Consider the following 20,975-nt stretch of genomic DNA (forward strand, 5'->3'; position numbering starts at 1 on the left):
TATGGATTTTCTTAGAACGGTGTCGCTAAAAATAACTATTATAAAGCATTTTGCTTGTGAAAACGTAATGACTGTGCGCTCCTTTCTGTATAGGTTGTTGTGTGTGCAAAATGTTGCTAAGATCAGCAGCTGTGGGCCAGTCACACTTTAAATATGGTTTGGCATCTCTCAGCCGTGTCTTTATTCGTGAGGGCATCAATCTACTACAGTTAAGAAAATTGGCAATCTCGTTGGCCTGAATGACAGCACCGCCATTTGTAATCCTGTCACCTCCAAGCGCCCTTTAGACCGCTTACAAATTCACTGTCTGTTCTTTATAGAGTTGATATACACGTTGTAATGCACACCAGTAGAGGCAGGCATTGTGAAAAGTGAGAGAGATGAGGCAAGCAGAAATGGGTTAGAGACGTTGATAATGCAAAAGAAAAACATACCATGACTTAAAAAAATATACGTCTATGCTCTAAGGCTTTACAACGATACAATGAACAGAATACACCAAACTGTGTCAGCTGTCAAAATAACAGAAATAAGAAGCATGGAGGCGAATTTTTAATTTTGATATAATAGGGGGTACTGGAGATAAATCCTGTGTCAACACAAATTTAGGAAAGGTCCTGGTGCAGCTCTCAGAATAGGCGATATTTCCTACACTGCAATAATAGTATTTAAATGTGGTAAATATCCGACCCCACTCCGACTAACTCATTTGGAGTTTGGTGCACACAGTTCTCTGAACCACATCCCAGGCATCGAAATTGGCATTTATCTATTTTTCTATGGAATTTCTTTTTCAGTGCGCCTTATGAGACTTGAACTAATATTTTTCCCAGATCCAGATTCTCTATCTTGGGCCCAGTTGGTCGAACATACTCTTCATCCAGTGTTTAAGTCGTGCCTAGAGGCATGCTGTATTGGAGTATGCACTTGAAGCCCCGCCCACTCTCCACCCATATTTGTCATTGGCTTGTGTCATTGTCCTTCGTAAATGCTGGCTTTTGATTTTTAATAGGCTTGTTAGTCCCTCCTTGGTACCGCCTTGTCTGCATTTGGTACCTCCCATAAGGACTGGACGTTTTACTTGGCTTGTTACACGGTCTGCACCATAAGTCAGTGAGCACTATTTTGTTTATTGACTAATGGCAGCTGCTTTGTGTATTTGCAGCACGCCCACACAGGACAATGGTGGCCGCTTTTCGTATGGAGCGCTATGCAGCTCTAACTTTAAAAGTGGTCGCCCCAACGACTCTCACGGTACAATTGCAACGCTTTAAAAAAAATGTACTTTTAAGATGAGTGCGGCGTCTGCTTCAGGGACACAACACTTTCTTTTACCTTTTACTTATTTTTTAATAAACTTAAATGCTGAGTGTGGCGCCCGCTTTAAGGACACCGCACTCTATTTTTTTTTTTTTTAATAAACTTTAATGGTGAACGCAGCACTCGCTTCAGGGACACAGCGCTCTGCAATACAATAGATCTCGCTTTGCCAAAGTTTGACATATTGGTATTGTAAATGAAAATGCCTTTTAATATTATAAAAAGCAATGCCATTTACAATGCTAATAGCTCAAAATCTCGCAATTGCAAGACCTATTGCATTGCAAATTCTTGTTTGGTATACTTTCAGAGAGCTGGTCTAGAATGGCAAGAGACTTGAAAAAAAGTGATGTGTAACAGGTGACCTTTGTGTGTAGCTGTGCAGTTGTGCAGTTATTTCTCAGTATATTACTCAATCAGTAAAAAAGTGTCAAGAAACGGCCCTCTAGGAGCTTCAGGTTCTAACACTCTCGCTGTCTGTCAACCTCTTAGATTTTTAAAGCGAACAGCGACATCGAGACGCCCGTGCTGAACATGCTGCCCACGCCGATGGCGGCCCGCTACATCCGCATCAACCCCCAGACCTGGTTCGAGAATGGCACCATCTGCTTGCGGGCTGAGATCCTGGGGTGCCCGCTGCCTGGTATGTCCTTTTCGCTATAACGTACTACTGCGCTATAATCGCACTATAATTACACTCCAAGCTGTTCTTGAAGGTAAAAGGCCTTTTATTAGGACACGCTGTAAAACATAATACTTTAACCAAAACATCAATTTAACTCTAACAATCCCCAACCTAACACTTTTCATTCACCTCATCCATTCTCCCCTCACTCTTGCTGCTCACTTCCTGTTCCACTCTGTGACCTCCTCCAACTCTCCATTCACCTCCTCGCTTATCTTTTAACATCCTCTCCTGTACCTCTCGCCGTTGCACTCTTGCTTCCCGCAACCCCATCATTCACCTGTTCCCCCCCCCCCGCGGAGGGGTGGGTGTGCCCGTCCAAGACTCCCCAACCCTACAAAATTCTGTAACCAGTAAACCCCTATAGGGCGGTTACCTGCCCCACCTCTTTCTGGCGTGCTCCTTTCGTCACTCTCTCACTTCCCTGCGATATCAAATATATTCATTCCAGAATTTGCTTATCGCATCCAGCATCTCTGTCATATAATACGCGTTCCCCAATTGCGAAAGGTGCACGCCATCGTCCCTAAAAAGAAAAGGCTCCTCCAGTCGTAGCCCAACATGCCTAACTACTTTGATGTCTCTAGAGGCACCAAAAACTCTCATTGCCTGTTTTAGCTTCCTGCGGGCTTTCTCAACTGTTGCCGGCTTCACTGCCCCTTTCCACACTTTACGTGGCACGAACTCTGTCCACACAATGCATGTTCCTGCCAGGTTTAGTTTCATAACCTCCAGATCCCTCTGCATCTCCTGTAGTACCGCCAGTCCTGACAGGTGTATCAAGTAATTTTCGCCCAGATGCAGGACCAACATATCCGGGCAGCCTCTTTGCTATATCAATCTTGTCAGCCAGGGCAATAATGCCCCCCCCCCTTTACCCCACCAATGCGCCTCGTGGTGGTTGCTCTTCAGACCCAGGTTATGGCCGTAGACCTGTCGTTCTGCATATCTGGCTGCCCAATGTATGAAAGAGTGTTCAACAATCCAGGTAACCGGCTTGGTCCCTGGGCCCCCCACACAACCTACGCCAAGAAAAATAAGTTAGTACACACATTGAGGCTGCCTTCCTTAGGCGTTGCATAAATCCCCCCACCCCGAGAACCATCTCACCCTTATATGCACACATGTCTCACAGCACCTGGACCTCCACCTCCCAATCTGACGTATCCTATCCCATGACCAGCCCAGCCGTGCCCGCTGCCGTGGCTGCTCCAATGTGGAATGAGTGTGTGCCGTACCTGGCAGGGTCCTTACCCACTCCCCTTAAAGCCATGTGCAGTACCACAAATAACCGAAAAGCCGTAATCTTCTCCCTGGATGCGTGACAAAAAATTATGCCCGACAGCCTTTTTGACCCACCCAAGAAAATTTGCCATTTTTGCAATGGGAACGCTCCCATACATCCAGTCCCATTCAAGCACACACATTTTCCCCTACGTGCCTGGTACGTTTTTTAATACCCCAGCCGAATCCCCAGTCGTTCCCCATCCAATCATATTTCCTCGTATGTTCTACCCATTCGCCCCTTTGTGCCTCTCAGCTCTGAAACCCGAAACGCCCCAAAAAACATCCACAACATGGATAGACAGAAAATGGAAACCTCGTATCCAACAAGTGGGCAAACCCCCCAACAACTTCTGTAATAGTTCAAAAGTAATAGCCTCCTTGGGTGCTCCCCCGATCCTTTCCCCCTGCTCCTGACCCCAACCCTTTAGCATCCTACTTAGTGTCTCATATTTTGCCAGGTCAAAGCCTGAGTACAATTTACTGTAAAAAGAAATCCTAGCCAACTTCCCGGCTATCGTCGTCTGTGACAAACCCTTTTCAACAAAACTGAGAACAAAACGTATAACTCCCTGCTCAGTGTCCTGACGTGACATGTTCCATGTATCCACGCTCAAGCCCATAAATGATCCAAATTCAGCCCGAACCAGCCTGTAGCTACAGCTTGTAGATTCTGCTATTGACTTCTCAATCAGGCCCATCACTCATCACTCACTCTCACTCCCAGGCCCAGATGCCATCCGGCAGCTCTGTCTTGCATGCATTCGCTCCAGGTGCCAGTCATCGGAATCACCGCCACTGCGAACGAGACAAAGCATCTGCAATGTCATTACTTGTCCCTGGAACATGCTTCGCCTGAATTACTACATTCCACTGCGGGCATTTCAGCATGAAACTACGCAGCAGCTGCAAGACCCTCAAGTCCTTTGCTTTCTGTTTATTCACTATCTCTACTACCGTCATGTTGTCTACATGGAACAGCACCAAACTATTCTGAAATTCTGGGCCCCACATAGCCAAAGCCACCAGCAATGGAAAAAACTCGAGGAAACCTATGCTCCTCCCTTGTTTCACCCAATGGCCTGGCCATTCTTCAGCACACCATTGACAATCCCAAAAAACACCAAAACCAGAAGCCCCTGCTGCATCAGAAAAGATTTGAACTTTCCAGATCGTCCGGTCTTCTACAAAGTCCAACGATACTCCATGAAAGTCTGTCAAAAATGTTTGCCACACTCTCAAATCCTCTCTGACACCCATTGAAATCCTGACTCTGTGGTGTGGTAGCACTGCCCCAGACATGGTCATGCCGAGGCGTCGGCAAAATGTCCTCCCAGCTCCCACCACCCGGCAAGCAAAATTCAAGGAACCCGTGAGTTGCTGTACTGTCCTCAAATCAATCTTCTTATCGCCAATCACCCATAACAGGAAAGCCTGTATTTCCATCACCTTCCCCGTGGGCAACATGGCCAACCACAGGACTGTGTCCAGTTTGATGCCCAGGATCGTCAATCTACAGCTGGGCCCTGCTGTTTTCTTCGGCTCTAAGGGAATCCTAAAAAGCTGTGCAATGGCTTGAAACTGTTGTAACGCCTTCCTGCAGTCTCCTGAAATTCCTCTGCCGATGAATAAGAAATCATACAGGTAATGAGACACTCCCCAGTGGCCACTTATCTTCATGAAAGCCCACTGCATAAACGTGCTGAACATCTCAAAAAATGCGCAATAGATCGCACATCCCATTGGCAAGATGGCCCCTTCAAACTGCATCCCCAGCAATGAGAAATCCGCAGGATGTATCAGCGATAGACAGAACGCTGATTTCACATCACATTTAGCCAGTTCCGCCCCCTGCCCATGCAACCTTACTCGGCGGATCACGTAGTCTACTGCTGCATACAGCACCCTCGAATCCTCCTCTGCAATTAAGTCATTAACGGACCTCTCCTCCGGCTAGGATAAGTGGTGTATAATCCTATATGCTCCCGGCTCTTTCTTAGGGACCACCCCTAGAGGTGAAATAGTCATCTACCGGCCAATCGACAAATGGGCCTGCTATCCTGCCTTCCTCAACTTATTTTCTTAATTTTGCCACCACCACTTTGGGCAACTCTCTGGCCGATTTCAAATTTTCTGCCCACCGTCTTTCTCTACGACCCTGATAACCCACCTGGAAACCTTCGGTAAATCCGCATAGAATCTTTAACTCAGCTTCTCTGTCCGGGTACTTCGAGAGCCACGGGCCCATGGCCTCGATCCTAACTGGGGTAGGAGCCCTTTGGCATAGCCTGTCTTCTGCCCTTAGTGGCCCACCACTGCCCTGACGGCAGGGCCAAGGTGAAACATTGTGTGAGTGCGTGCCTTCCCCCACATTTCGAGCATTTGTGTTTGAATTTGCAGATGCCCAGATAAATTCAGGGCCTGTTCCTCGCCCGGGTGTTCCTTTCCTCCTGCGTGAGTCCCCAGCTCGGAGCCAGTCCCAGCGCCCTGCCGGGCCAGCATTCCACTGCCCCGTCCTCCCCCACTGCCGCACCCAAGTCCCGAGTTCCTTTCAGTAACAACGAGCTGACGTGCGTGCAGGCCTCCCGCCCACCCCTCCTCCCTCGCCAGCGAGTCGGTCAGTGCCGCGTCACCAGGCAGACGCGCAGGCAGGCTCTGCCGCCTGCCCCCAGGCTTCCCTGTCTTGGGCTACCCCCGCCCCTACACTTCTTTTCCCGGTGGTGGCTCTTCTTGGCAAGCCACTACCGCAGCAGTGACTCCTGCCGACGCCGCCCTCGGGCCATCCCAACCCACTCCTGCTCTAAGACGCCAGACCGCAGGAGGTCCTCCCGGCCTGCCTGGCCAAGCACCCGCAGCGCGGCTCGGACGGCCTCCGCGTCAGGTGCAGAAATCATGAATGGACCTGTAAGCTGGCTCTCCCTGGAAGCCTCTACACTACCTGGGCTTCATCCTGGACTCCTCCCTCTCCATGACCAGACAAGTCAACGCCGTCTCCTCGTCTTGCTTCAACATCCTGCGCATGCCACGTAAGATCTTCCGGTGGATCCCCACCGAGACCAGGAAGACGGTCACCCAGGCACTCATCACCAGCCGCCTGGACTACGGCAACTCCCTCTACGCCGGAACCACCGCCAAACTCCAGAAGAGACTCCAGCGGATCCAGAACGCCTCAGCACGACTCATCCTGGACATCCCCCGTCGCAGCCACATCTCCGGACACCTGAAAGATCTGCACTGGCTACCGGTCAACAAGAGAATCACCTTCCGTCTCCTCACCCACGCACACAAGGCCCTACACAACCAAGGCCCAGGATACCTCAACAGCCGCCTCAACTTCTACGCTCCCACACGCCAACTCCGATCGACCGGCCACGCCCTCGCCGCCGTCCCCCGCATCCGAAGATCCACCACAGGAGGAAGGTCCTTCTCCTACCTGGCCGCCAAGACCTGGAACTCCCTCCCGAACCACCTCCGCCTGACCCAGGACCAACTCGCCTTCAGGAAACAGCTCAAGACCTGGCTGTTCGAGCAGTAGCGGACCTCCCCTCCCCTAGCGCCTTGAGACCCACCGGGTGAGTAGTGCGCTCTATAAATGCTGTGATTGATTGATTGATTGATTGCCCTGACTGCCCACACCAATCGACAGATCGGCTACCTCGCTCAACTAAAAAACTACCCTCCTACGCTCTTCTGAAATTTCTCAACCCTCCCAGGTGGTGTCGGGTGCAGGAAGAGTAAGAGTCTCCTCCCCTGGACCCTTATAACACCTGGCCCTAGTCCCCACCCCCAGACCACCCCCTGACCCGCACAGCTTGCCTTCTGGCCCCATTGTGCGAAAACTCCAGGGGAAGACTGGTCTGCGACCCTAATTCTCCTGTGGACCGCATTGTGTACACCACCTTGAACGTAGTAACGTGCTGGCCTCCAGAGGGGTAACTAAAGAGTGATAAATGCTCATAGTACAGCACGTAGCAGCATCGAAGGAAGGTTTTTTACGCTAATAAATTAAAACACGTTCTTTAAAGAGCTTCACTTAAGAGAGCTACCACACATGTAGGATGTACAAGGAAGCTGGAGAGACTATAAGGTGGGAGACAGGGCACTAAGGAATGGATACCGACACAACACTGAGCCATAGAAGGCGAGCTCATAGAGCGACTTTGCCACACACCAAGGACACCTGGGCCTGGTTGAGAGGAGCGACCTCAGCCCCAAGATAAGCAACCATAACACCAGATCCTGGCCCTCCCACCGCAACAAAACCCTGGCACTTATCTCTATCAACATCAAAGCACACCAGGATAGGTTTGTGACACACTAACCTGAAAATGAGCCCCACACTAGTTATTCCTATCAGCAGCTACCGTGAATGCTTGGCAATTGGTCCATTGGGAGGCAACCTCGTATGACTAGATGGCCCCTGGAGAGCAGGTGACCCCTGGCTTCCTGCGTCATTAAAGACACCATACTGTGAGCTTTGGCATCTGGTTGATGGCTCAGTCTGTCCTCCAACACCTAAGAGAAAGCAGGTTCCTTTAAAAGCCTGCCTCCCCGGGACCTCCCTTGCAACCTCCAAAGACTACTAACTTGCATATCCTTTGGAGATCCATCTCCTATGAGGGAAGGACAGTCAGATAGATGAGCGACCCAGCCCTGGAGGAGGAAACAAGAATAGCAAAGTCAGCCATTAGCACCCATGACCTGGGGTACAAATGGTGGTGCAACAACAAGGCAGCAGCGGACGTGGTCTGAAACCATGTCGGCCATCTTAAAGTGAGGCCGCCATGTTTAGAATGCAAAAGGATGTATTGTTCTTATCCAATCAGTTTACTGATTCACAATTCATAATCGGAAATGGGAACACAAGCCCTTAGAGCAAGTGAGCAGTATGAAAAATATGTTATGGCTGCGTTCGACCCCCAAATATTAAGGTAAGTGGATAGAGGGGTTATTGAGTCAGATAACAGAAATGGAACAATACATGTCCTTATAAGAAGCCACATACACAGCAGCAACTAAAAAAAGGCAAAATATTTTGATGCTGTCATTGTGCATCAGTGTACACAAAAATAAAACAAATGCTGGCTGCACCACGGAATAGTGCTACTTTTTGGAAGCCATTTTGACACTAAGGCCTGGAATAGACAAATAGAATGCATGCACCGCAGACAATTTTGCAATGGGCTTTATTTTAGAATAACCTCATTCCAAGATGGCAGACATACAGAGAGTTGTGGAAGATTAGACATTACACACATCTAAATACATAGGAAGAGACAGTGACGGGGAGAGAGGGACACATATAGAGTAGCTGAAGAGACACAGAACAGCTGACTAATTCTCAGAGAGACAGACATAGGCAGGTACACGAGGGGCAGAGATACAAACAGATATCAAGGGACAAACTGAGAGCCATACATGAGACAAGCACATCCTTGCTCTGAATGTGCAGTTTACCATATGGTAACTTCCTCTGCAAGTGAAGATCAGCCGTCACAACCTGTGTTAACCATACAGGCTTATTCATGTGATCCTGTTGTGCCTACACAATCGAAGGACAAATGTTCTCTGCGGTGTATTCATGTATAATGCATTACACCTAGTTCATTTATGTTGCATGACAAGTGAAAGAAAAAAAATAAAAGAACTAGTTCATGAAGCCATGGAAAGAGCATTACTAGCAATTCAATCATTTTTTAAATTAAAATACATTATGTCTAAAGTGCATATTCTGGGTAAGAAGTGCATAAAGACAAGTGTATAAGCAAGAACAGGAAATAAATATGTGGAACACATGGTACTATTGTTGCAGAAATAATCATAACTGTACAACAATCCTGCTATAGGTAAAGAGTTGGTGTAGTTGTCATAACATCGACAGCGTTTCAACTCTAAGTGATTTAATGGATCATCATCAGGATGGAAATGATTAGGAGCATAAGCAAAAAAAAGGAATAATGTATGGGGGAGGTCCAAAATGAAATCTGGTTCAGAGCAATGGAGCTACTGGAAAGAGCCAAAAAAGAGAGGACCACAAACGACAGCATCAAAAAGAGAAGAATATTTGATAAGCCAAATGATATCAAGAATGAACACAGGACCAAACATCTTCCTAGAGTCAATCAGGAACAATGTTTGTTAAATGCTGCGTTGTGGCTGTCAGTGTCCACGCTTGGATAAAGCACTGCACCGTACACTTGTGAGGAGTCAAACAGGAACATGGTTTGAGAAGCGCTGCCCCACAACTGGCAGTGTCCACACTTTAAACCATCTGATAATGTGAGTTTTTATAAGGAATTATAGATGAACGCATCACAGTGAACGTTTGTCCTTTGATTGCATTGGTTGCACCGGGTTCTTGGTAGTTTGCAGAAAACCCCTGTGATGGTCAAGTTGTGTCTGTTCTACAGAAATGCAATGCAAGTTCAGCTTTGCACAGTTTATACATATTGGGTTCTATGCACTATTGCCCCATGAAAAGTTTCCCCTACTTTCACATTTGGCCACTAGAACATTTAACATGTATTTATGGCATGAGGTTTAGCATGGGACACTTGTGAGTGACACTTCATGTACTATGCAAGGCCCTTAGATTTTACACACAAATGTGCGAGACAGTGCAAAAAGTGCATTGTCAAATCTGCCTGTCACAATTCCCAAAATGGCCGCCTTCTGCACAGGTCAAGAGAGATTTTCACAAGAACTGTGTACTGGCTTCATCAGCTGGCCTGGAAGTTCAGGACAGGTCTGCAGAGGCGCTGCTTCAGCATCTGGGCCACTTTTCTAAGATGTCTATCGTGAAAAAAAGCTTCTTATTGTTTTTTCAGTGCACATGTGGTATTACCAGATGTGATAATCCTACACCAAGTAAATTTGCACCAGAATTACCAGGTGCAAAATGCTCATACCCGGTAATAACAAAAGTATGTGATGCTATTCCAAGGCATAGATTCCTGTTTTAGGGGAGGGATAACTCTGCAGCATCAGTATTAATGTGTGTAGTGATTCTGCTCCCAGGGATGCCCAAACCTTTACTCTGGGTGTAAGTACTTCTTAATATATAGTCAGCGGCACATTTATACAGCAAACTATTAAGATGTGTTGATTTGAACACGCATATTTATGGCAGCTTAACTTTCACAATTGCACCAGCAGTAATCAATGGGTATGTGTAATTTATCTTGATAATTCTGACTTTCTCCTGGAGGCCATGGGACAACCTGTCAGCAGACTAGTGTAATTCACTCAGACCCAACAGAGTCAAGCCACAAAGAGGGAAGTGTGATTCACAGGACGTGAAGACTCAAGTTCCTTCAGAACATCTGTTTTTTCACAGCTGCGGTACAAAGCCAGATAAACCACTTTCTTAGTTTCAGTTCCACAATTGCTAGTTTTGAATAAAAAATATATTTTCACTTGCAGTGTTTGCTGCAGTGAAACTGGTTTCATTGCACTGAAAAAATATGGTAGTATTACCTAAGGTGGTGGGAATCATTTTATCCTGCTAGGTTCCAATCTCCAACGTGCAAGTCAAATGATATTTTAGTAAAAAAGTACTTTAACCAAGGGAGATTACTTACCAGCTTGGTAAATAAAAATATCCGGAAGAAAATGTAATAAATAAAGTAGTAGTATGTTCTAAGAACAAAACAGAACTTCTGAACTAATTGAAGCGTATGTTTTTTCATTTGTGGCATGCACCTTACTTCAAATTTCAGAGCCAGCTTACTATCTAGTTTTCCCTGAATTGCAGCTGATACATCTGTCCAATCACCTTCCAGCTGAATTAGTTCCTTTAATGTATGTGTAGAGTATAAACCGCAGGCGATATTGTTTGTGTGCCTGTGTTGCTGTCTTGGTCAGCGTGTGTGCCTGTCCATCTGTATCCTACGAGTGCTTGCTTGCCTGTAACATAGGTGCCTATGTGTGACGGCTCCTCCGCTAATAAGGCAGAGGAGCGTCGCCCCCACTGCTCTCCGAGGGGGGGCAAAGCACTACACTCACCGCCGTGACGGGAACTGCTTGACCAGCAGCCAGCTCCCTTCTCCGCTCCAGAACGCCGTGAGGGAAACGGCCAGCGAAGACCACAACTCCCAGGTGCCCCAGTCGCAGAGGCGCACCTGGGACGTCAGACACAGCGCCCAGAGGCGCCAACAAAGAGTGGAGCGCCGAGCGCTCTGTGGGGGCAAAGCACTACACTCACCGCTGTGACGGGAACGGCTTGACCAGCAGCCAGCTCCCTTCTCCGCTCCAGAACGCCGTGAGGGAAACGGCCAGCGAAGACCACAACTCCCAGGTGCCCCAGTGGCAGAGGCGCACCTGGGACGTCAGACACAGCGCCCGGAGGCGCCAACAAAGAGCGGAGCACCGAGCGCTCTGTGGGGGCAAAGCACTACACTCACCGCCGTGACGGGAACGACTTGACCAGCAGCCAGCTCCCTTCTCCGCTCCAGTACGCCGTGAGGGAAATGGCCAGCGAAGACCACAACTCCCAGGTGCCCCAGTGGCAGAGGCGCACCTGGGACGTCAGACACAGCGCCCGGAGGCGCCAACAAAGAGCGGAGCGCCGAGCGCTCTGTGGGGGCAAAGCACTACACTCACCGCCGTGACGGGAACGGCTTGACCAGCAGCCAGCTCCCTTCTCCGCTCCAGTACGCCGTGAGGGAAATGGCCAGCGAAGACCACAACTCCCAGGTGCCCCAGTGGCAGAGGCGCACCTGGGACGTCAGACACAGCGCCCGGAGGCGCCAACAAAGAGCGGAGTGCCGAGCGCTCTGTGGGGGCAAAGCACTACACTCACCGCCGTGACGGGAACGGCTTGACCAGCAGCCAGCTCCCTTCTCCGCTCCAGAACGCCGTGAGGGAATTGGCCAGCGAAGACCACAACTCCCAGGAGCCCCAGTGGCAGAGGCGCACCTGGGACGTCAGACACAGCGCCCGGAGGCGCCAACAAAGAGCGGAACGCCTCCCGTCCCACTGCTCTCCAAGGGGGGGCAAAGCACTACACTCACCGCCGTGACGGGAACTGCTTGACCAGCAGCCAGCTCCCTTCTCCGCTCCAGAACGCCGTGAGGGAAACGGCCAGCGAAGACCACAACTCCCAGGTGCCCCAGTGGCAGAGGCGCACCCGGGACGTCAGACACAGCGCCCAGAGGCGCCAACAAAGAGCGGAGCGCCGAGCGCTCTGTGGGGGCAAAGCACTACACTCACCGCCGTGACGGGAACGGCTTGACCAGCAGCCAGCTCCCTTCTCTGCTCCAGAACGCCGTGAGGGAAACGGCCAGCGAAGACCACAACTCCCAGGTGCCCCAGTGGCAGAGGCGCACCTGGGACGTCAGACACAGCGCCCGGAGGCGCCAACAAAGAGCGGAGCGCCGAGCGCTCTGTGGGGGCAAAGCACTACACTCACCGCCGTGACGGGAACGGCTTGACCAGCAGCCAGCTCCCTTCTCCGCTCCAGAACGCCGTGAGGGAAACGGCCAGCGAAGACCACAACTCCCAGGTGCCCCAGTGGCAGAGGCGCACCTGGGACGTCAGACACAGCGCCCGGAGGCGCCAACAAAGAGCGGAACGCCTCCTGTCCCGCGGGACGCGCGCGGGCGGCGCCGGGCTGAGCCCGGGCAGAGGGCGGGCCGTCTGTGGCCATCAGGGGACGGAAGAGGACGGGACGGGCCACCCCCCCCTTTCATTTCCCACTGAAGTTCACAAAGGTACTGTTTCCATTTGGACTAAAGCTTTTTGTTGTATATAGTGCCCTAGCAACGCAGCGGGAGACCCTGAGGTGGGGCGTTTGATCGTTATATATATTCTAGCAATTACCGACTTTGAAACGTCCCCCTTCCAAAATGACCATACGGGTAAATAAAACTATAGCCCCCGCGACACGATCACACACCAAGCTGTTGGCAATTACCCTGTCGCCCCCTTCCCCGGAGAAAAGGACAGCAGTACATAAACCATGCATGAGGAAAAAGAAAGGAAATATCTTAAATAAACTGGGTAATAATAAATTGGCAAACCATGACCTGGTGACACCGACTACCAGTAAAATTGGCCCATCGCTAGGAATACCATGCTGGGTCACAAACATGGTTGCCGATTTACAAGCATCCTTGGAGCGGACTATTGTTGCCCAACTTAAGCCTCTGGTCTCAAAACTTGATAAACTCATTGCTGCCACAAATACAAAGGGGGAGGGATAATTGAGTCAGCCAAACAAGTGAGAAACTCTGTACCTCATGTCATTGATACCCCATCTCAAAGTGTTCCAAGAACTAGAGTAGTGGAAAATAAAAACCCCCTAGTACAGACCATCAATGGTGTGGCTCCACCAATTCCCCAAAAGCCCACGCATGATCCACCACAACACCTGCCAAGGACTAACGCTCAGAAGCAGATCTGCGAAGCAGCAGGAAACTCGGCAAATGCCATAGCGAAAGAGACGCCAAAGACAAGAGAGGGCGATAAGGGGATTAGTAGCACTACTTCACCACCGAAACAAAGCCAAACATCAAGAACCTTTTCTTGGCAGCCACCAACAATTAACTTACCCCCCGAAGCCCAGTCCTATGTAGTGGCACTTGTAGGAGTTCCTCCATTAACTGAGGGGAAAAGAGAAAGGGAGACTGAGTTGAAAAACAAGTGCATCCAGTGGCTTAGTGTAAATAGACCCCTTCCGGGGAATGTCTCAGGGGATATCTTGTCAGCCAGAAGAGTGGGCTGGATTGGGAGGAGCCCAAAGACAGTAGCAGGTGACGTGATAATTCTGAATTTTAGGGATGTCTCTGCTGTAGGGTATATTTGCAATGCCCCGCACTATAGTTCAGATACGCAAATATGTCCTCTGCACCTCTCGTACTTTTACCCCACTCCTAGCCTGGAACCTTGTCGCCCAAGATTCACACACAATAACAGGGGGGGTGTTCCCTCATCACATAGAACTTTAAATGGGGGGGGTTTTAGGGAGGGCATGTCTTCCTACAGTTCACTACTCCCGATACAGTCACATTGGAATAGGTTCAGTGCTTTGGAAGATGTAGACTGACTTAGTCAAGGAGGAATGTCACCCTTAGAAGCCACAAATATAATACACAGAGGTTCAGGGGCAACAGAGGAAAATATTCTCCCACAAATGCTGAGGGAGGCTCCAAAAGCTGTCAACACTGTAAGGGAAAGGATTAGCAATAGGGGGATTAGGGAAGTTGAAGGATCAGATAGCTCAGAAGAAGGATGCCTAAAGTTGGTCTCCTTTAATATAGCCGGGCTGAAAAACAAGCTGCTTACTCCTGAGTGTGCCACCTTTATGGCAGCATATGACATCTGCCTGATGCAAGAGACCTGGGCATTAGAAGAGAGCTCGAGTGCGACCTTTGCAACGTTTGACATCTTGGCAGTATCTACAGGCAGAGGTCGCCCGTCGGGCGGGCTATCAATTTGGATAGGAACTCACCTGGGAATCCAAGCAACTAAACTCCAAACAAACTCCCCGGATATCCAATGTATCTTAATAGAACCCCCAAGCCAACCCCTAGTAGCAATAATAAACACCTACTCGAGGCCATCTAGGAACGGCCAGGAATCAGCTACATTTACAGCACTGAATTCTTTCATCCAAGGGCTAGACCCCTCTATCTCAATAATCCTCGGAGGGGATTTTAACTGCTATTTGAACCGCTGGGTAGTCTTGAACTGGGTGACCAAGACAAGGTAGATGCATTATGGCATATCCCGGACCCGAATATTGCCCCTGTCGGGGCATGGACACCACTTGTGCTCCAAATAAAATGTTTCTCCCTTGCAACATCCCTGCGGGCGTGCAATGGGAGATTGGACCCTGACCGCCCAGCAATGGCAACTTTTAATCGGGCAAACAAAACAACCATCATTGACTATTTAATGGTGGATGCTAAAAATTGGGACAAGCTAAAAGAATTTAGGGTTATTCAAAGACAGGACAGCGATCACAATGCCCTGGTAGTAACTTTTAAACCAGGGTCATTTGGATTGACCACCTCTGATCGCATACCTGCCACGATGACACTTCCTCTCACGCTGACCAACAACAGAAGGAGGGTTAAGTGGCCACACCTTGTAGATTCAAGCTCGAAGCTTGCCAAAATCTACCAACTCGCTATTCCCTTTATAGAGCAGATGGGTGACTCGCCTGGTTGGCATCAGGCACTAGATACGCACAAACAGCTAGTTGAGGTACTAGGGGATGCGTTTTACCCCATTAGTACAATTAAGAAGCATGTCCCTAAAAGACACCCCTGGTTTAATGATGCATGCAGGAACTCAAAAAAGGAGCTCCTTGCGGCAATTAAGGCAAAGGACAGAGCGAATATTAGGGCAGCCAGACTGATCTACAAAAAGGAGCTGATCAGGGGCAAAAGAGAGTGGGAAGAAGACAGGTGGGAAGAACTCAGAGGTGCCCTTGTGACTAAAGATGCCAAACTATTCTGGGCATTAGTAAATTCCGATGCTAATGATGGTGGGGGGATCCCTCTACCAAATATCCCCCCCTCAGTGTGGGAGGCGCATTTCTCTGCACTCTACACTAGCCCTGTGACCGGCTACAGTGACTATTTAGATAGGTCTGGGACATTAGAGTTAGATGGTCCCTCCTGGATTTCTCCTGCCCAAGACCCCCCCCCACGAGTGTCGACTGCGGGGGGCCTCGGGCATGGGACACCGGATAGACCATAGGGACACCGAGGCGAGGATGGCCCGAGAAATGGTGAGAGTATCTCAGCTAAGGAGGTGGAGACTGCAATTATTAGACAACTCCCTAACAAAGCGCCAGGGTACCGGGTGACCTTTTCCGTTCTCAGCCAAAGATCTGGGCCCCGTACCTAACTGTATTGTTTAATGCAGTCCTACTGGGGGCAAAAATACCTGACACCTGGGCGGGGGCCGAGATCGTCCCCATTTTTAAGAAGGGGAGCCCTTTGGATCCGGCAAATTATAGACCAATCAGTCTCCTGGATACTACCCAGAAACTGATGGGCCGGATACTCCTGGATAGAATATTGGGATGGGCGGAGGAGTATGAAGTAATGACTACCCTCCAGGCCGGCTTTAGATCAGGGATCTCGACCACGGACCAACTCTTTAGGCTGCAGGTCCTTTTCTGGAAGACCGTAAGTGTCGAGGGTGGCAGCCTCTACCTGGTCTTCGTTGGCCTGTGGGCCGCTTTCGATCTTGTGCCGAGGGAGAGTTTATGGAGGGTCCTAAAAGACCTTGGCCTTCCCCCCTACCTATTGGAGGCCTTGAAGCGGTTTCATGAAGGGAACTATGCCCGGGTGAGGTGCGGGAAGAACGGGGAACTATCTGCACGTTTCCCTGTAACCAGAGGTGTACGCCAGGGCTGCGCCCTGGCTCCTACGCTCTTTAGTCTTTATATAAATGGTGGGGGAACTAGATAGAGTCAGGGATAGCAATGCCCCTTGGTTGGCGTCAGGTCGGGTGCCTGCTCTGATGTTCGCAGATGACACCCTACTGTTGTCGCGAACATCAACAGGCATCCAGCGGGTTCTGAACGGTTTTGTTTCATTCTGCGCCTCGCGGGGACTTGAGATTAATTTAGAGAAAACGAAATTTATGATCTTTGGTCCCCCGAAACGCACTCGCCCTAGCCCTACATTAAACGGCACCCCGCTCGAAAGGGTGAGAACCTTTGTATACCTGGGGGTCACTTTGACTGAGGACTTTGGTTGGGGCCCTCAGGTAGCCAAATCTACCCTAAAGCTCTCACAGATACTAGGGGGCATAGGTAAGTTCCAGCAGACAACGCAATTTAAGCCAGTCTCCCCAGCGCTTGAAAACTATAGTGTTCAAGCTAGACCTGCTGTAACCTATGGTGCAGAACTTTGGGGACATTCGAGCATAGCAAGCCTTCTCAGGGTTGAACGGGCCTTTATGAGGAATCTGATTGGTCTACCTCAAAGCACCCCGCTCATACCCTTGAGATTTGATCTAGGTGTGGAGCCCATCTCTGAACTATTAGCAGCCCGGCCCCTCTTGTACTGGAGAAGGCTCTGGACAGTACCTGAGCTGGCGGACTACAGAGTGGAGTTCGTTGCTGTCTGGGGGTCGTTGAAGAGTAAGAAAATACCCTGGTTGCTCCACATCAAAACTATTGCCTATAGAATAGGAATGCCCCAAATCTGGGAGACCCCGGCGGAGAGTTGTCCAGTGGTGCGGAGAACTGAGCTGCTGGCCTCTTTGAGGCACCACAACCTAAGTTTGCTGCACCGCTTGCCAAGTATGGGCAGGTTGTCTTCAGAATTTTTGCAGGTAAACCTCGTGCCCAGAAGGGAGGAATTTTTGGATCTAATAGAACCTCCGCCTGCAAGAAAACTATATACACAACTAAGGCACGGTTGCCTGCCACTTGGGACACTAACCTGCAAATGGACAGGTCAAGAGGAGGGAATCTGCCCTGTCTGCAATAATAGTAAAGAAGACATTGCCCATGTTTTGTTCTTTTGCCCTGCTTATAGCGCAATCCGGAGAGCTTGGCTGGTACCACTATGTAGAAATTTGGGACTAAAACATTGTGCTCAAGCCGTCAGAATTTTAAAATATGATACATCCCCCCTCATCGTGTTTTCGGTCTCCCGCTTTTTGTACGGTATGTGGCGTAGAAGGTCCACTCTGATTAATTGCGTCTAATTTTAACGTTGGCCATTCTTTGCTGATAACTGATTGTTTAATAACGTTTTAGCTGCTGGTTCTTAATTATTTATGTATTTTATTGTATGTACATATTTTATCTGTGCTTTTATGGTCGTTGACCGAAATAAAGTTATCAAGCAAAGATAATAATGTAACTTTATTATGCCACAGCACTGCAGGGAGCGGAGTGGAGGCACTCCAAGTGTGCATGACATTTTGACCGCACCTATCGAGCCGCCCAAAACAGTCACGAGCACTTGGCATGTTCCCCATCCAGGCTGCATTACAGCCTGGGTAGAGAACATGTCCCAGGCTCCCAAGCTTGGTCTGAGCGCCGAACTACAGCGCTCTGACCAATCACAATGCTGTATTGCAGCTTTGGGATTGGTCAGGGGAGCTTTGGAGCCCGGGTGCTTTCTGCTGCTGGACTCCAGACAGGAAGAAGTCAAGAAGATGAAGAGGATCGGAGGAGAGTTGTCGGCAACACCGGCCGACTTCCCATGATTGTGTCATTACATCTGCAAGGCCTAGTTGGTCCACTCATGGAGGTTAAAGGGTTATCTTTCAATAGGAGTTATTTGGAGTGAGTGTTTTCTTTAGGCTGAATTCTGGAGCAGTGCTGTACATGGGGTTCATGACTTCTTTCTGTATTTTTTAATGTTATTTGGGTTGTGCATGTATTCATCCTCTTTTCCTTCTTCAGCTTTTTTAAGCCACTTATGGTTTTTGTAAGTTACACTTTTCATTTGTTTCCCTTTGCAGATCCAAATGCCCTCTATTTCTTGGACCATGAGCCTCCGGTTACCGACAAACTGGATTTTAGGCATCACAACTACAAGGAGATGCGGAAGGTACCAACCTACACAGTATTTTACATTACCAGAGCTTGAACCTAAGGCAAATGGAGTTCAAACAATGATAATTGAGTTGTTTTTCAGTTAAATGTAACAGCATTGTATCTTATTACACATCATTGCATTTGTTTAGATAGTGAATAGCTCTGTCTGTTCGTTACAAACTCTGTCACTATTCCTACATCCTTTTTCTAGGCAAGCTGTCTTTACCCGCACGCCTTTTATACAACCTGACTCTCAGCAGTCAGAGCCAACAAGCTCATGGTTGCCAAATAAGTAGCTATCACCCGCTATCAAAAACTATTCATAAACTAGTACTTACTTATACTTTACAGGACAAAAACCAAGGACCTGAGGTAATGTTCTTGGAGTTACAAAACAGTTACTGTTAACGCACAGCAAACGGTTTGTGACCCCAGAATATTTTTTGAGGTCACCTGGAGGTACTAATCAATCAAAGCACGAAAACCAACATTCTTATTTAGGTAACTTTCCAAGTTTTGAACCCTAGCATATACCTGTGAATGTGGGTATGGAGAGTGGAAATGTCTGTTCGTGCAGTGGCATTCATAAAATGAAGAAATTGTAACATGTCTCTCTTAACTACAAAATCTACTGTTAGAAGAACAAATCTGTCATGATGCACGAGAGCCTATATTAAAAAAAAAAGTGAAAACTATCCTTCATGGAAAGATTTCGCTAAGACTTAGATCCCTTTTGGGTGTTGGTATCCTATCAATGATTTGCGACCGCATTTGTGGACACAAACAATTGATATATCTCATTGTTGTGAGGTGACTGAACTCCAGAATATCATTTGACCATAATATTGTGGACTAAATATTGTGTCTACAAATATATATACACTATTTAAGGTGTTATTTTGATACCTTTTTTGTAAATAATATTGATATTTTAAAAATACTCAAGTATGGGTGTGTTGCTTTGGCGCCAAGCATGGCATACATGCCTCCGTAGTGCTCCGCTAGCCCGAGCCTGTTTGGTGCCAAAATCTTACAATAATCCTGACCCAGCGCAGATGCTGCAAATTGTCTCTGGACCGCATTTGGATCACTATTGGCAGAGTTATGTGGCGGTGGCGAGTGGCATAGGCACAGACCCGAAGCCGACACATGGCCGAAGTGTGTGGAGCTCGCACAGGGGACGGGTTGTGTGGACTGGGCCGCTGAGGGTGTGGCCGGTGGACCAGCTGGGGAAACCGCATTGCTGTGACCATCTTCGCTCGGCGGGGCCTCGGCTGGGTGCCGGTAGGGACTTGGCGCTCAGCAAGTGGTACTGGGCCATTGCTGTGGGCCCCTCCTCCTCTCTTCCCCTAAGCTGCTGCGGGGCGCAGCGGTTTCTGGAGCCCGCGGCATCCTTTGCAGGCTCCGTGTGGACCCTTGTGCCCGACTGGTGGGAAAAGCTCCTGGAGCCAACGATATCGACGGGGCCCTGAGCTGGGGACCCTGTATGCTGGAGGACACTGCCCTGGGTCACGTGGGTGCTGCTGACTCCGATGGTACGGGCCAGATCGGGCCCTTGAATGGACGGCGAGGGAGGCATTTTGTAGGCCGTGGCCTCTGTGCTGGGACAGGCTGTTCAGGAGAGATTGCGACTGATCTGTGGGGCCCTAGCTCGCATGGCCACGGGTGCGCTCACATCAAGACAGGAGATCTCACTGCTGCTGCCTTTGCTGCCCCTGTGGCCGTTTCTACTGGGCCACTTTGACTCACCTGAGTACCTCTTCTAGATGATCGTAGCGGGCCTGTGGCCCCCTGGAGATTTCTGGGGCAGGAAGGACTTGTTGCCCTGAGGGGTATGCTGCAGTGGTATGTTTATCGACGGCGAACTTACATCTTGCTGATGCCTTGACACAACTGGAACTGCTGGAGGTGAGGCGCAATAACTTTGGGGCCTTTTTGTTGCTGATCCTGGTGCAATCGGCCGGGGCGGGTGCCTGGGTCGGGGGTCCAGCGAGTCTAGCCCCTGTAGGGCGTCTACTTGGCCGTCCCTGCTTGGTGGCAGAAGTGGCTGGGCTAGGCCTGGTGCGGTTTGCTATAGGGAGGGTTGGATTCTGTGAGGCCCGGCCTAGTGCCTTGCCCTTGGTTGGTCTGCATCACTGCCCATAGGCTGGTAGGCTTGGTACCACGAAGCCC

General features: G+C 49.3%; 1 protein-coding gene across 2 annotated transcripts in view; it reads left to right on the forward strand.

Moving 5' to 3' along the window:
• The window catches only part of LOC144817766 (putative carboxypeptidase X1), a 268,058-nt gene that overhangs the window by 183,719 nt on the left and 63,364 nt on the right, over positions 1 to 20,975 (forward strand). For both annotated transcript variants that reach the window (XM_078674562.1, XM_078674563.1), the window contains exons 6-7: positions 1,813 to 1,963; positions 18,728 to 18,816. In XM_078674562.1, coding sequence (XP_078530688.1) covers positions 1,813 to 1,963; positions 18,728 to 18,816 — 240 coding nt within the window. The remainder of the gene's footprint in view (positions 1 to 1,812; positions 1,964 to 18,727; positions 18,817 to 20,975) is intronic.

Source organism: Lissotriton helveticus, chromosome 2_1, assembly GCF_964261635.1.
Source record: "Lissotriton helveticus chromosome 2_1, aLisHel1.1, whole genome shotgun sequence".
Classification (NCBI taxonomy): Eukaryota; Metazoa; Chordata; class Amphibia; order Caudata; family Salamandridae; genus Lissotriton; species Lissotriton helveticus.